This window comes from Malus sylvestris, chromosome 10 (genome assembly GCF_916048215.2).
Source record: "Malus sylvestris chromosome 10, drMalSylv7.2, whole genome shotgun sequence".
In the NCBI taxonomy this organism is placed as follows: Eukaryota; Viridiplantae; Streptophyta; class Magnoliopsida; order Rosales; family Rosaceae; genus Malus; species Malus sylvestris.
In genome coordinates this window covers 33,396,828-33,412,547 of record NC_062269.1, presented here as the reverse complement: position 1 = coordinate 33,412,547, position 15,720 = coordinate 33,396,828, and the positions used below count along the sequence as shown (strand labels likewise).

The following is a 15,720-nucleotide window of genomic DNA, read 5'->3' as shown; positions in this document are numbered from 1 at the left end:
GTCTTCCCGGCCCCCATAAGGGATGGCTAACCGTGGTTTGCCACCAGTTGTCCCCATTTAAAAAATAAAAAATAAAAAAACCCACATATCATGAAAATTTTATTTAATTAGTCAACTACTATATGTAAATAAAAAAGCTAATAAAAATAATTACCTTTAAATAAAATTTCACACAATTGTGGTGCTTTAGCATAGTGGTGGAAAATAATGATGCATATATCACAGCCTGTCCCGAAATATTTTTATCGGTGGTGTGAAAAGTCTAAAATGCCATTGAGCGTTGGGTTGTGTTTGTGATTTAAGCTAAGGTTTTGGACCAATTAAGTTCATTTCCTAATTGATTGGACGCAATTAGATTTTTAAGTTTATTTGTCTTTGGTTGGGGACCAATCTGGACCACACACACATACCCTCACCCTATCCCGTTGACACTCTCTCTCCTCCCTCTGGCATTTTCTACCATTTCCGTACAATTGTACGGACAAACCTTGAACCTTCACTTCCATCCTTAGATCGAACCAATAGAGACCATTTCAAGTTCCTTGCGAGCCCAGGAACCCATTAATACTATTATTTGAACGTGAAGCCTTTATTTTTCTGAAAAACCATAATCTCTTATTTGAGCACTGTTCATGCAATCGTAAATGTGAAATTTTTAGGAGATTTTAAGTGCTAGGAAGCTTTAGGACATCTTCGCGAAGCTCAAAGAAGAAAAACGAAGTGTTTTGGACGTCGGGAAGTTGAGTTTGGAAAGTTTCAAGTTTGGCAGGATTATCGAGGTTTCTCCGGTGAGATTCTGTGGATTTTAGGGCTTGAAATTGGAAGGTTTTGTTCTTATCGTTGTAAGCTTCATTTTGGTACAAATTTCATAAATTTTGGTTGAGAAATGAAGAAGATATTGAAGTTTTAAGATTTTCCAGTTTCCGGCGATCGCACTGGCACTGGCGTTGGACTCCGGCGAACCAAGGAAGAAGGAGGAGAATATTCCGTCAAAGTTGACGGAATATTTTAAAGCCGTCAGGTATAATTAACGGTATATGCTTATATTTAACAAAATATTCCCTAAACCCGTTAGGGAATCCGTTTGGCGTGCCAGGCACGTGCCTGCGTGTGGGCCGCGCGTCTGGCCGTACCTTGGCTAGTGCATGAGGGTGCATGGGTGGTCGGAATTTTTTTCTAAAAATTTGGGGATGTTCCTGAGGTTGAGTAGGTCATGACGGTATATTCAAATACCCTAATTGAGCAATGTATGAGAAGTTATTTCCTAGTTTTTGTGTATGTGCTTTAAATAACGTTTATTTAGTTATTTCGCATATAGGTGAGACCTAAGGACGAGCGCCATCAATCGAGGCTCGGGGGCTACGACCCTTCGACATATCAATGAGTGAGCTTTTGGTTTTCCGTATATATCTATATACTTGAGATTTTTCCCAGAAAATGAAATTGAATAATTATGCGTTTTAAAATGTCATGCAAAGTATCTGCCTATTTTATTTATGCATTAGTCGTTGCATATATTTATGGTTGGTGTTGCAGACGAACATGTAAGTGCCAGGTAAGTTCAAAATTAAAGATATGAGATTGCTTTAGTTATGTGTGATGTGTTGAGAGCTCATAAACCTACACCCTGGTGTTAGTGCTCCCGCCCAGAGTTAGGGCACAATCTTTCACGTGATGTTCACCTCCCGCACCATATACTCACCTTGTATCCAAGTTAGGTGCACATGCTTGTCGTATAGACCATTATAGATGGTTTCGACTTGTAGGTGACCTGCGATCATTCGCACAATATTCATGTGATCGTAGCACTTGAGCATATTTATTTTACACCCAGTCTTGTAGTACAGACCACTTTAGGTGGTTCCGACTCGTGTGCAGGATTTGATATGATTGAGATTGGTTATGAGCTATAAATTCATTCATGCATGTCACGTTAGATGGATCTGGCATTGATATATTTTAACTAGATTATTTATGGCATTTCATTTAGACACTTTGGCATGGTATATTTCTATGGATTTTCATCCTAAGCATGATTTCTAATATGACATATATTATATATTTCTGGGAAATTATACAGGTTTTACGGCGAAGGCTTAGAACTTTTGAGAAATGAAATGATTTTGAAATGCTTTGTTTTTGCCCACTCACACTTTCTGTTTTGCGCCCTTTCAGGTTTTAGGTAGAAGTGCTTTGGTGGCTCACGGGGATTTCGACGGTGGTTTTGACAAAAGATCATGTAGGATCACCTTTGGGTGTCGTATAATTAGTACTTGTCCTGCTTGACTGCACTTAGGCTATTTATGCTCTGGTTGTGTATTTCACACTTAATCTCGCACTAGCATCTTATCTTAGCTAGTACTGCTAGTAATTTGGTTTTTATTCACGCGTATTTCTCTATATCCTTATTGTTTCCGCACTGTGCACATAGTTACGTCACGCTCACGTGATGGCTAGCACGTCCTGATTTAGATCGGGGTGTGTCAGCATATGTGCCTGGTGTGGGTTCAATCCTTATTCCTCTAATAACTAATAATTTAGGGGTGTGATATCCACACACTCCATTTTACTTCTCACGCATTTTTTTAATTTTTGGCCGTCAGATCAGATGAATTGAAGAAGATCAACGGACAGAAATTATCAAGAATGTGTGAGAAGTAAAATGAGGTGTATGAATAACATATCCCATAATTTAACCCACTAACGCTATTGTTTATCCATGAAAAAAACCTCCAATTCGTTGACTTTTTATCCTTCCATGTAACAGCATAGAAACATCCAATCGGGTCGGGCTCAGGTTAGGAGATAGTAATACCATCATCGCTCGATCTGCGGCTCGGGTCTTTAATAAAATCCCCAAACTGTCCCATTACGGACAAGTATCTACGGAAAACCAAACCGGTGGAGTTTTTTTTTTGTCATCCAACTAATAGCTAACTATTTAACTTACCACCGTTTGATTGAAAAAAGACATTTCAGCCATATTTTATTTCAATTTTCTTCGATGAACAAATTATAGTAAATATAAAAAAACAAAAAAAAAAGAGCAAAAAGAAAAATCAAATTGAAAAAGATTGGACACCGAGTCTAACCGTGTAATTGCATTGGACTGGTTCGATACTTGAATGGTCTTTGTTTCTCTCTCTCTCTCAGAAATTTCTTGTTCTTCTTTCTTCTACAGAGAGAGAGAGAGGAGAGAGAGAGAGAGGAGAGAGAAGAGAGAGAGAATCGCCGGCCACCTTGCAGAGAGGGAAAGAAAGGAGACGCTTTCTTCCACATCCCTCTCTCTAAAAAAGTCAATACAAATTCACCAATTCCTCAATTCCTCAAAACCCACCACCACCACCCCCATTTCCAATTAAACCCCCTCCCCCCACACCCACACCAAAGAAGAAAAAAAAATCCGTTGGTCTCTTTGATCGTCGCATACAATTCGAATCCATAGGTGGAGTGGGTTTTCTTAGTTTTCGGAAAAGAAAAAGAATTTAAAATCTCTGCTGCGGAAGACAGGGTTCGTCTCTGATGAGTTCCAATACGGCGCCGTCTAGCTCAGGAGGCGCCGGATCTGCGGATGCAACGTCTACCAGGAGGCATTCCAAGCGACCCAAATGTGATTTCCTTCCCAAGCCCTAAACTTTTGTATTAATTTTAGGTTTTTAGTTCATTTCAGAAATACCCAGATGGTATAGATTTTCAATTATCTGAATTTTGTTGTTTCAAAATTTAAATTATTTAAATTACATGCTGTGCATCTCCTAGATGTTCCTGGTTGATACATATTTTCTGAGTTAGGTTTAGAAATTTAGAAGTCAATTATTTATCGGAGATAATTTATTAAATTGTGAGAGTGAATTTTCAACCTAGGCTGCTTTCATCAATTCGAAATCAAGGCTAAGGAGACTGGGTTTACGAAGATCGACGCGAATAACGTCCTGGTTTTACATTTAAATTATAAGATTTGAGAGCATTAGGAACCTTGTATGCATATGGCATCTGGTGGGTTAGCTTAGATAATGGATAGTTAGGGGTCCATACCGCTCAAATTACTCTTACTACAATCGATTTATATAGGGCACACGGAAACTAAAGTTGGAAATCTTTCTGTAACTCAGTTCTTGGGTACCTATGTGAAAGACTTGTCTATGGTAACAAAAGGGTATCTAATGTATAGATGGATGTGCCACATACATAGCGAGTGATTTCAGCCAAGTGTGAAATCTGTGATTATGTAATCCAAGATGCTGATATGTAGAGGAAGCTTTTCCATTGTTTTTCCTTTTCTTCACCTGATAAGTTGTAGGAGTAGGTAATCCAAGATGCTGATATGTAGAGGAAGCTTTTCCATTGTTTTTCCTTTTCTTCACCTGATAAGTTGTAGGAGTAGGTGGTCATGGACGAAGCTGACTTTATGTCGTTACATTGCATTTCATATGATTCTCAGTAGCCTTTCTATCATTCGTAAACTAAAGATGTTATAAACTTGATCTTTTCAGATTCAAGATTTACTCAGCAGGAACTTCCAGCGTGCAAGCCAATTCTCACGCCACGATGGGTATGTTTTATAGTATTGTATTCGATATCTCCTTCGTCATCGACCTTTGCGTGTTAGATTTTTAGCGGAACTCTTGCCTTATCTCTTTGTGCATTTGTTCGTGTGCACGCTTGTTCATGCAGGTGATCTCAGCATTCCTGCTCGTAAGCGCTGTCTTCATTCCCATCGGAGTTGTTTCCCTCTTTGCTTCTCGAGATGTATGGCTGAGTTAAACCCAATTCTCTGCATAATTTGTTGTTCTTTTCTAGTCCTGCGTGTAGATTGATCAGGAAAATGTTTCTGTCAGGTTGTTGAAATTATTGATCGGTATGAAACTGATTGCATACCAACACCCTCTAGAGATGATAAGGTCAGGTTCATACAAGGGCCTGGAGTAAAAACATGCAACAGAACTCTAAGGGTAAGGTTCTCCTTGTTTTTTATCATCAAGAGATTTTAGTTGCCACATTTGTGATTAATACTTATTTTTGGTGGTGGTTGCAATCCTTGTCGAGCTACCAAGGTATCTCTAGGAATTATGCAGCATTATGTGCATTTAGATAATATTTTTAATTATGACTGAGAACTTAATCCCCATGGTCACTGATGGATAGTTTTCCTGCGTGAAGGTATCAAAGCATATGAAGCAGCCTATATATGTATATTACCAGCTTGACAATTTCTACCAGAATCATCGCAGGTATGTCTCCTGCCTTGGCCATAATCCTCCATTTATGTTTAATATGGTTGATGCAAAAACGTTTATGTGGAAAGTTAACGAAAGGATTGGATCAAGTTACTGCAAGGCCAAAATTTTATCATAGCTATATTGGAGCCTTGATATTTGCGGGCCATATATGGACAGAGCAGTAGGTAGACCAGGTTCCATGGAAGCTCTTACAGCAGATAATGACATATGGTCCAAAGAGTCATTATGGTCCAAAGAACAGCACCCCTATGAGATCATGTTTGGCATCCTGATTATGTTGTAGTTGTTGTCTAGTAGAATTTGATTCCTACTTGGTCTTGTACAAAATAACAAAAATAAAAAACTTAGTCAATCACGAGAATCTTAGTAGTATACACTTTATGTAAATCCATGTGATGTTGCAGCATAATTTGGTTTAAGGCATGCACACTAGTTCTTTGAAGAATTTTTTCATGTACACGGTACACTATTCTCACTTCTACTACCGCCAGCAGTTCTCGTTCTTGAATAGTTTCACTCTACAAATGGTTTTGTGTGAAATATTTATTATAAAGTCTGAGATCTTCATTTTCCATTATATATAAATAATATCATCCAGCCTGACTGCGGTTTTCTACATGTCAGATATGTTAAGAGTCGAAGTGATCAACAGTTGAAAGATTCAAAGTCTGAGAGTGAAATAGATGCCTGTAAGCCTGAAGATAAGGCAAATGGTCTACCTATTGTACCTTGTGGTCTTATTGCTTGGAGTTTGTTCAACGACACCTATACTTTTTCCCGCAATAGCCAGCAGTTGACGGTGAACAAGAAGGATATCTCGTGGAAGAGTGATAGGGAGCACAAATTTGGCAAAAATGTCTTTCCAAAGAACTTTCAGAATGGAACTCTTAAAGGTGGCAAGTCTCTGGATACCTCTAAACCAGTAAGCATTTTGCCCCTTGTCATCTCTAGTTTTGTAAGCGTTACAGTTGCTCTTATGCATCTTTAAAGACACTGAACCCTGATAAAATGTCTTTTGTTTACTGTCAGAAATAGGGAAAAGTGTCTTGTATTGTCCTAAAGGTTATTTTTGTGCTGAAAAGTTTTATTTTAACTGTTGGGTTAGCAAACTGTTTTCTCAAGGAGGCAATTTTTTGTTTAACAGTTAAGTGAGCAAGAGGACCTTATTGTTTGGATGAGAACTGCTGCACTACCGACATTTAGAAAGCTGTACGGGAAGATAGAGGTAGATCTGGAAGAAAATGATACGATAGAAGTGACACTGGAGAACAATTACAACACATACAGTTTTAACGGAAAAAAGAAGCTCGTGCTCTCGACCACCAGTTGGATTGGTGGCAGGAATGACTTCCTTGGCATTGCTTATCTCACTGTTGGAGGGTTGTGCTTCTTTCTGGCCATGGCTTTCACTGTTGTGTATCTTGTTAAGCCAAGGTAAACTCCTAAACCAATTGCCCTGCCTATGTTTATCATGCGAGGAATATTAAATGTTATCAAGAGTTGCCTTACATGAACTCTCCTCTTTGTGGCATGATCTCTTGTATTATTGTCTGAACGGTCTTTCAAGATGCATAAGCACCAGCTAAAGAAACCCTGTAGATTAATTCATGTCGAGCTAGTTATTAGGGTAGATGCGATTTTTCAAAATAGAAAGATGTGGCATTTTTACTCCGTACCCGCTTGTTGCCTCAAGTAACACTCTTTGTTGGCAGCTTAAAGATGCTTGTTTTGCATGCTATGGACCAACTTTCCCTTGTGATTCTTAAGTTCAGTCCACTTTTGCTTTGCTTTATGGCCGGTGTACTATTACTAGGACTTGCTTTTTCTTTCCCTTAACTTTGATATTACCGGCCTTGATTTTCCAGCACAGCCTCCAATTTCGTAATATGTAGACACACACACACTCATCCACATTAAATCTACGGCTTTGGCGAATATGAACTTTCCCCATATTATACGTTGACAGATGATGTGTTAACCGTACCATCCATGTTAATCCAACAGACTGTTTCGCAGTGATCAACTTTGTCAATGCCTAGATAATTTTGTCCAGGGTTGGATGTGATGTGGCCGCTATTTCTAAATGTTTCCACGTATTTGTTTTTTGATGGTAAACAGTTTAATGTTGTGATCCCATGACCGATGATCCTCTCTTCTTTCAGGCAACTTGGAGACCCATCGTATTTGTCGTGGAACAGAAATCCGGGAGGTCACTAAGGCGAGTAGAACCGCTGATGTCGACGGACTGGCTTAAGCGTTTCCCAATCACCGATTTTAATTATATGTATATTAGTGTTTTCAGTGTGAGCAGTACATATAACTTCGAAAATAATTTTGTGTCATTTGGAGTTTTCTTTAATTTTTTTTTCGCAATCTCTTTCGAGAGAATGACTGAATGAACGCGTCCATGTATAATTCCAGAAGTAGTATTGAATACATCTAAAGTTATGTCCATTGATCGATCGCTTTGTGTATGCGCTGTTCAAAAATATTATTGGCTTTTTGCTTGTGTTCTAATGCAAGTGATTGTCATCTTCAAAGGACCCTCAGAAGGACGTTCGAAAGGTATTTGCCTTCTGGGTAGGATGGGTCAATGGGATGATCGCATGCCGCTCCGGCGTCCCGTAGAACGGTAATCTTTCTCCCTGCCGCTGATGCTGCACCCTGATACAAAGAAATCAAAACAAATTGAGAAGGATGAAGAGAGGTTCATCAAATCAAATATTAGCAAGTCACTCGTTTTTGTAACAGCAGATGATTCCAGCCAAATTATATGCCATTTTAAAAATGAGAAGCGATTTTCGTTCTATCCTTCTCTTCCCGTGCACTTGCAGAAACAAGAGGAGTGTAGAAGGAGAAAACGGGAGCTTGAACACAAAATCTATTCGTTTCGGCTGAAAAAACGATTTTCAGAACCTCACTTGAAGACTGGATTGTATATGCTTTCTTTGGTTTCAGATATTGAAAGGCAGAGCTTTTTCCAGCGTTTAAAAAAAAAAAATCAACTTATTTTCAACTGAAAGAGTCATCAACGATACAAAACACAGATGAACCTGAACGAGTAATCTTCTTTATACATATGAGGCTCCTAAGCCAGCGAAAATCGGTGTTCATAGAATTTCAGGAGATTAATAACCTCTACTGTATTTATGGGTGTCAAACATTTAGTGAAGGCACCGTGCAACAGAAAATTGAAATTACCTGAAGAATACGCAAGAACATCCCACTTTGCGTCATAGCCCCCGAACATGAACAAGTCATGAGAAGACCACCTCTCTTTGTCAGTTGCATTGCCAGTGAATTTAAATTTCTATACATGCCTGATGCATTTTGTAAAACCTGGATTCAAAGTGACCCAATAAGAAGGGGTAGCCAAGATTCACAAACGAATCACCTATGGTCAGGTAGTTGAAGTAAGGAGTCATAGACGGGGGAACAAGCAATGCACTCATATTTGTACCGAAACAACTCGTATACATGCTACGGAAAGTAACAAATGCATTTAACTGAATAGTACCTTCTTTCGGGGTGCTAGTTTAGGAGGATCTAAAATGACAATATCCCATGATTCGTTCCTAGAAAGAGCACCCTTCATAAACTCACTTGCATCTTCTTTCAAAAATGTTATTCTCTGTGGATCCATGTTGTTAAGAACAACATTTTCTTTGGCTAGCTCAATCGCAGGCAATGATGAATCGACACCTGACGGAATACAGGAATGATTAGAAACTCATCTAGCCTTGAACATGCAATCTTAAGATGTCCCACGAAGATGAATATAAATCATCTAATTCTAGATGTACTTTTGAACAAAAGTCTCATAAAATGACTATGTCACTGGTATTATAATGATTACTCCACGGCTTCATATGCATATTCTATGAGCAGGATGACCAAACAACAACAGTGGGATATAATCTAGCCTCCAATGGCAGTTCAGTAAGGATCGAACCTAGCCAATTTCAATGAAGTTCTTATAGAAAGGCAGGTTCTAAATTCCAATTATTCATACCGATGACATTTGCAGCACCCCCTCCTGCAGCATTTAGAGCAAAACCACCACTGTAGCAGAACATATCAAGAACTTTCTGGCCGTCTGAAATTGTTGATATGAATTGACGGTTTTCACGCTGATCCGCATAAAACCCTGTCTTCTGTCCCTCAAGTGAAATGGAATAAAAGATCCCGTTTTCCATAACCTAAATAATTGCAACATGAAATTAAATATTCACATGCAACAGACCTCATATAGCAAGAAACAAAAAGTATAAAATATGCTGTAACATTTTGTGGGATATCCTACCTTTGTTCTTTGAGGACAGATAGACGGATCCCTTTCCTTGTAATTTGACACATCCAATCCTTCTTCTTTTAAAACTTCCAAAGATGGTCTCCAGTTTACATAATTAACTTCGTCAATTCTACTAATACAGGCCTCTACTTCTGCTTTGTACTTCTCAACCCAAGCAGCAGACGATGCCACTACTGCTACATCTCCAAATATATCAACTATTAATCCTGACAATCTGTGGTAAAAAAGTGACATTGACCTGAAATTAGTGAACTAGTATGTCCAGAGACAATTCCATGTAATGTAGACAACTGGTGAAAATAGCTATGGATCCACAAAATAGTATTGCCACCAGTTACACTAAACATTTCAGATTAAATGATACAAATCCCACATGTTTCATTTACCCTAATTTAATTACAATTTAAAGGGTTCTTACCAAAGGATAACTAGTTTCTTTCAATCCTAACACGCATACCACATAACATCCACACATTCTCAACCCCCGGAGGAGCTGAATTATCACCGCTACGTTGAATAATTAAGTGCGTCTTTAGTTCTTTACCAATCCATATATAGGTTTGGCCCTTCTAACAAAAGACAAGGGGAGAATCTTCATTCATACTCAATTACAAAACACTGACAGAAATCTCAATTTACTACTCAAGGTCATGTACCTGTCTGCTTCACTATTGACAAGACGGAATGCATTTGTACTAACTGATGGAAGTCCCAAACTCTTTCGTAGTTCTATAGCTTCATTAATTCTTGTCTCAAGCAGTTTCTCCATGTTCAATGCACATGACAAATCCCTGTTTCATAAAGGTTATCAATTTGAACATCCTTGTGAATGTAATGATAAATCAGAACTAGAAAGGACTCATAGAAATAGTACTACCTTGTTGCTTCCTCTTCGAGTTGCATAAGCCGAACACTGAACATGGAGACTGAATTGTACATGCCCCATCCTATTGGTTTTTCTGCCCCATCAGCTACCAACACAATGTCTCCAGTCCTGGGAGGTGGTCTACCAATTATTCTATCAACTGCTCCACTGTAGACCATTGGGCTGCCATCCTTGAATAATTGGGTCTTCCCCTTTTTCAGTACAACCCTCGCAACACCTACCAAGGCCAGCCCAATCACAAAAACGTTTTAAGAAATTTTAAGAAATTAATCAATGGATAAAACACTCCTCAAGAAATGCATGAATTTCTAGCACCAGAAACAAATGAATGTTTGATTGAGTTACACACTTCTAAGGAAACCAAACATCTTTGGCTTCCTCTAGCCTAGACCCTAGAATGGCTACAAGATATTGTTCTACAAAGAAAATAGAGCTTCAAGATTCAAAAGAAACCCGAGCCTGATCATCGCTCTCCACACATCAAATTATCGTCATCATCATCTATTAGCTATACATTGTAGAGTTGTCATCTTGAAAGGTGTAGAGGTTTATCTATCCCTTTTCATCTCTTTTACTCTTTCAACTTTTGGGGTAGGCATGAGATTGCAATGGAAGATGAAAAGAAAGAAATGAACATGAATGCAACCATTCAATTTTCATTAGATGTCAAAGCAATCCCCTCCTCCCCCTCCTCGCAAACCATCAAAAGAAAAGGATTGCACAATCACCCAAGAATCAAGACCCGTTTATCGAATACCATTTCTTGCATTTTAGCAGTCTAAAGGAATTACTTGCAATTGGTCATCAGATAACCTTCTAGTTCTAGCTGCAAACGGAAATATAGTTTTCGTATCAAGCTCCATTAAATAGCAAGCCGAAAAGAATCTCTGCAACAAACGAATTTCAGCAGCATTGGAAATCGGGTCTGGTGATTGAGCAAAAGTAACAGAATTTGAAGGCTAGGCAGGCATTTTCACAATCTGTCAAATTGGATTTGCTTCAGCAACCACATTATCAGGTAAAGAAACATTCACATGGTTTTGAGCTTGACTCATAAACACACACACACACACACACAAAAACAAAGCTGTCTTCTTGCATATTACTTCTCATTGCCCATCATCCATTACTTAGATACAATACACAGTTTCAAACACACACTTCAACTTTAACAAATTGGTAGCCCTCCAGATTAAGGATTTGGTCACTCGAGAGGTTGTATTCAGTTGACACCCGTCTTGTAATCGTGTTGCAATCTTGTTTTCTTATCAATGAATTGTCGCTGTTATTCGGTTGAAAAATAAATAAATTGGTAGCTTTGTTTCTATTGAGAAAGCAATTTGTGACAGACACAGTACCCAAAGTAGGAGAGAGAGAGAGAGAGAGAGAGGCAGACCTTTGGGGTGAGTAAAAGCAAGTTCGTGAAGGGTGGAGGTGGTGCCTGGTAAAGAAGTAGCAGACAGAGACTTTATGAGGCGGGCTGGAAGAAGATGCTGCATATTTTTCAGCAACTCAGAGAAGAGCACTGTTTCAAAACTCAAGGATTTATCTTCACTTTTTCCATTAGCAAAAGTAGGGTATTCATACCCGAGATTACCCGGTTTGCATCACATGGATCGGGTCATAGTCCATCAATTGTTTTTATTTTATTATAGCAATGGATCGGTTTCGTTCTTTCTTCCTCAATATCACTTAATTGAAAGGAAAAAAGGAGAAACTTTTTGCACCATGTCAATTTTGAATTCGACTAGTTGCATAATCAATACCTTTAGTAGGAGGGATATGTGTTTTAAACGTTTTGCGTATTGATTAACATGTAAATTGACACTAACCAATTTGAATGTAAACGGGTAATTTGAGAACGACCCAGTTACCTTGGGCTCCATTTAGCGGGTTAAGCGTGTGGTTTGACAGAAGTGCCCACGCTCTTAGCTCAATATTACAGATTGCCAATCCATATTGTATCTCTTCCGCCTCCGCTGCCCGCTGCTCGACCCACTCCCAGTTCGTCTGTCATCTCTCGCCATCCACCGCCACAGTGAGTGCCCATCTTCTTCTTCCTTGTTCTTTTTTTTTTTTTCCTGGTATTGTTAATTGCAAAGTAAAAAGCTTGTTTCTTTTGATTGGTTTCATGGCAAGTTTTGCACAACTCGGAGCTGTTGATACAAAAAGGAACCCACCTCAGATAAGCTCAGGTGAATCGAGAAAACCCATCTTTCTTAATTGATAATCTGGTTTATGAATCTTAATCACCTTTTAAACTCTTTAAATTTGTTGAAGAGATGTTAAATATTCCATTTGGCAATAATTTACTTTGGAAAAAGTAATTTTTGCTCTTAAAGTTGTAATCTTTAAATAATTAACACCATTATACTTGATACACTCGTGCAATTAGGAATTTTTCGTTTGTGGTTAATTGTCTGTCTTTGTTCTTCAATTGGAAGAAATGGGTTTCTCAAATAATTAATAATTATGGTGCTGATTATTTTTTGTGGTCTGATGTGTCTCTGTGTGTGTGTTAATGTATAGGATAAAAGAAGGAGAGTGAACAATGAATAAGGGTAAGATTTTCAAGCTAGCCAAGGGCTTCAGGGGAAGGGCCAAGAATTGCATAAGGATTGCCAGAGAGAGGGTAGAGAAGGCCTTGCAGTATTCCTACAGGGATCGCCGCACCAAGAAGCGAGACATGCGCTCCCTGTGGATCCAGCGTATCAATGCTGGCACCCGCATCCATGGAGTATGTTTCGAATTGTGCCTAATACTTTATACGTGGTGCATTTTTGAGAGAATTATAGAAGTTTCTATTCTTTTTTTTTTATGTGGTTTTGGTCTTCAATCTCAGTTTTTTTACTTTCATCAAACTGCCGTTTCTTGCGTCCATAGTTTTGGGTAGTGCTATATCCACACACCCCTCTCAATTTTTGAAGTTGGGTTGAATGAATTGAAGAAGATCAATAACCAAAAATTAACAAGGGTGTTTGAGAGGTAAAAATGGGTGTGTGAATAGCATTTTCCTATAGTTTTATCTGTTCACAGTTGATTTATTTCTGCAAATTTGATGAAGGGAGAGAGACCAAGAGAGAATACTTGTGAAAACAGATGCACGATGAATATTGATTTGGTCTTGGATTTTTATGTTGAGCATTGGGCAGCCAATACTTGTAATGGGTGGTGGTGCGGCAGTAGAGTAATGAGTCCTTGGTTTTTGGTGAGATAGAAGTGAGTCAGTGACTGGGTGATGCTGGGCTGTAAACCAAGGCTCATGTTTTCAAATACGAGCCTCACCATAAGTAGACCATGTAGGTAGGCTGCGGGGCTTTTAAAAAATAGGATATAAACGGAACTGTGTCAGGTCATTTTGTTTGGGTATATTTCGAGTGACCTTACCTCCCAGCTTTGTCAATTCTCTGTCACTTTACTTCTCTTTCTGTATGTCCTGACACCCTTTTGGGTTTCTTTCGGTCTAAGATTATGTTGAGGTCATGTATTGTTGACAAGCCTGATTTATTGAAAATTGTGGACTTGAGAGCTGTTCAATATACTGCAGAACAATGAATCTGTCTATTAGTTGGTTCATAACGACTTTAGTAGATTGCCTTTGAACATATGTGGATCGCAAGTTGTTAGGGGAAAACCACAAAATGTACTTTCCAGTGTTTGTTGGTTTTAGTCGTTAAAATATGGAAAACAATAAACTACCTTCTTTATGCTTAGAAGGATATTGTTCTCGTAAGATAGCAAGAAGATATGGTTCATCTATGCAGGGTCATCTAAACCCAGTAGAGTTTGTTTTGTAATGTTCTGTTTACTTTGTGTGTCTAGAGGTTGCTTATTAGCCTTGGTTGAATAAAAGATGAAGACATTTATTGGTTCGCTTATTGTTCTTGTATTTATTAAGAGATGGAAATATAGAAAATGGAGAGTAAACGTCTATGAATTTGATTACTGAAAAGTAGCTGGAAAATAAAAAAATCGTATGAGAAATTAAGGGTCCTCATTAGAATTCTCGGACTTGTTGTACATACATACAAGCATGATTAATTAGCATGTTGATCCTGGCTTGCTTAGTGTTTTGAAATTGACTTTGAATTTTTAGTTTCAAATTGGATTTCTCTGGCATTAAAGTAGATTCAAAATAGATTTGGCTTTTCGAAAATCTTGGAAGTTAGGGAGAGCTTCAACTGTTTAGAAGATTTGGATTAAGATGTGCCGGATCAAATGTATCTTTCCGGATATTCCGGCATGAAAGTAGCTGTTGAGTGTTGAGATATTGGATCGGTAGAAGCTGGAATATGTTGTTGATTTGATCTTCTTAAGTTATTGTACTTTCCTCTCTCTCTCTCTCTGTCTATCTATATATATATATTGTAGTGCATGCTGATCCCCCTATTATCTTGTTTTACTATTGTCATCAGGTTAACTATGGAAACTTCATGCATGGGTTGATGAAGGAGAACATTCAGCTGAACAGGAAAGTTTTGTCAGAGCTGTCGATGCACGAACCACACAGTTTCAAGTCCCTGGTAGACATTTCTCGCAGCGCCTTCCCTGGAAACAAGAACGCGGTGCCTGCTCCTCAGAAAAAAGGCCTTCAAATTCTTGTGTAATTGGCCAATTAGTTAGATAAAATCCATCTTTGCTTAACATTTAGAGCTTTTGTGGAACAAAACTTGATGAGATTTTCTTTGTTTTGGTCCTTCAGAACTTGATTAGTATTATTTGCCGTCAATGCAAATTGGTGAACCTGCAAATTTCCTCTCTTTGAACTCCTCTGACCTTCCTTTTCCACTTCCTCGTTTATCTTCACTCCAAAATAAATTTAAGCTTCACAAATCAATTGATAATATCATAATAGACTCAACTTCTTATAAGCTCATGCAAGATTTTTTATTTTCTCGATGTGTGATATTTCTTTGCATCCTCATGCACCCATCCCCATGTGCCGTCATATTGCATTGTCACTCAGTATTACGGTCTGATGGTATTCCTCTTCATTTGGAAGTAAGGAGTTTTAGGTTCGAATCTCATGGATGACAAATTCGATACCAAATTCGGTTGTCCATTATGTGGCTTGGCCGAATTCACTTTTCTCTTATTATAAAAAGATAGATATATTTAAAACATGATATTGCACTGAATAACGTAATCAAAACATTATTTACAGGATAATGCTTAACTCACTTTTTGGTTTTGCCCCAATGATATTTAACATACGTTTTATTGTTTAAAAAAAATAGACGTGTTAATTAATTTTGATTGGGTAAAATAAGAAAGTGAATATA

At 38.3% G+C, this 15,720-nt stretch overlaps 3 protein-coding genes across 3 annotated transcripts; 2 read left to right on the top strand and 1 right to left on the bottom strand.

Moving 5' to 3' along the window:
* Window positions 1-3,089: 3,089 nt before the first annotated feature.
* On the top strand, window positions 3,090-7,694 carry LOC126585833 (ALA-interacting subunit 3-like). Its single transcript, XM_050250389.1, has 8 exons — window positions 3,090-3,610; window positions 4,494-4,552; window positions 4,675-4,749; window positions 4,839-4,952; window positions 5,161-5,231; window positions 5,865-6,162; window positions 6,385-6,674; window positions 7,403-7,694. The coding sequence occupies exons 1-8, from the start codon at window positions 3,523-3,525 to the stop codon at window positions 7,455-7,457; spliced, it is 1,050 nt and encodes a 349-aa protein (XP_050106346.1). The 5' UTR covers window positions 3,090-3,522; the 3' UTR covers window positions 7,458-7,694.
* Window positions 7,629-12,007, bottom strand: LOC126585832 (uncharacterized). The gene is made up of 8 exons (XM_050250388.1): window positions 11,835-12,007; window positions 10,430-10,655; window positions 10,209-10,343; window positions 9,544-9,766; window positions 9,253-9,439; window positions 8,758-8,942; window positions 8,442-8,579; window positions 7,629-7,904 (listed from the first exon to the last, which is right to left on the bottom strand). Exons 1-8 carry the CDS (start codon window positions 11,935-11,937, stop codon window positions 7,776-7,778), a joined length of 1,326 nt encoding a protein of 441 aa, XP_050106345.1. The 5' UTR covers window positions 11,938-12,007; the 3' UTR covers window positions 7,629-7,775.
* A 359-nt stretch (window positions 12,008-12,366) lies between these two features.
* LOC126585834 (uncharacterized) lies at window positions 12,367-15,189 on the top strand. Its single transcript, XM_050250390.1, has 4 exons — window positions 12,367-12,478; window positions 12,579-12,633; window positions 12,968-13,175; window positions 14,854-15,189. Exons 3-4 carry the CDS (start codon window positions 12,990-12,992, stop codon window positions 15,043-15,045), a joined length of 378 nt encoding a protein of 125 aa, XP_050106347.1. The 5' UTR covers window positions 12,367-12,478; window positions 12,579-12,633; window positions 12,968-12,989; the 3' UTR covers window positions 15,046-15,189.
* The last annotated feature ends 531 nt before the right edge of the window (window positions 15,190-15,720 follow it).

What these genes read in the sequence shown, in the direction of transcription:
- LOC126585833 (XM_050250389.1), top strand. Translation starts at nt 3,523, where the DNA reads ATGAGTTCCAATACGGCGCCGTCTAGCTCAGGAGGCGCCGGATCTGCG. An exon ending in CAATTCTCACGCCACGATGG is followed by an intron (nt 4,553 to 4,674) that starts GTATGTTTTATA and finishes TTGTTCATGCAG; the next exon opens with GTGATCTCAGCATTCCTGCT. An exon ending in GTGTATCTTGTTAAGCCAAG is followed by an intron (nt 6,675 to 7,402) that starts GTAAACTCCTAA and finishes CTCTTCTTTCAG; the next exon opens with GCAACTTGGAGACCCATCGT.
- LOC126585832 (XM_050250388.1), bottom strand. Translation starts at nt 11,937, where the DNA reads ATGCAGCATCTTCTTCCAGCCCGCCTCATAAAGTCTCTGTCTGCTACT. An exon ending in TGCTTTTACTCACCCCAAAG is followed by an intron (nt 10,656 to 11,834) that starts GTCTGCCTCTCT and finishes TGGCCTTGGTAG; the next exon opens with GTGTTGCGAGGGTTGTACTG. An exon ending in TGTTCTTGCGTATTCTTCAG is followed by an intron (nt 7,905 to 8,441) that starts GTAATTTCAATT and finishes TCTTTGTATCAG; the next exon opens with GGTGCAGCATCAGCGGCAGG.
- LOC126585834 (XM_050250390.1), top strand. Translation starts at nt 12,990, where the DNA reads ATGAATAAGGGTAAGATTTTCAAGCTAGCCAAGGGCTTCAGGGGAAGG. An exon ending in CTGGCACCCGCATCCATGGA is followed by an intron (nt 13,176 to 14,853) that starts GTATGTTTCGAA and finishes TATTGTCATCAG; the next exon opens with GTTAACTATGGAAACTTCAT.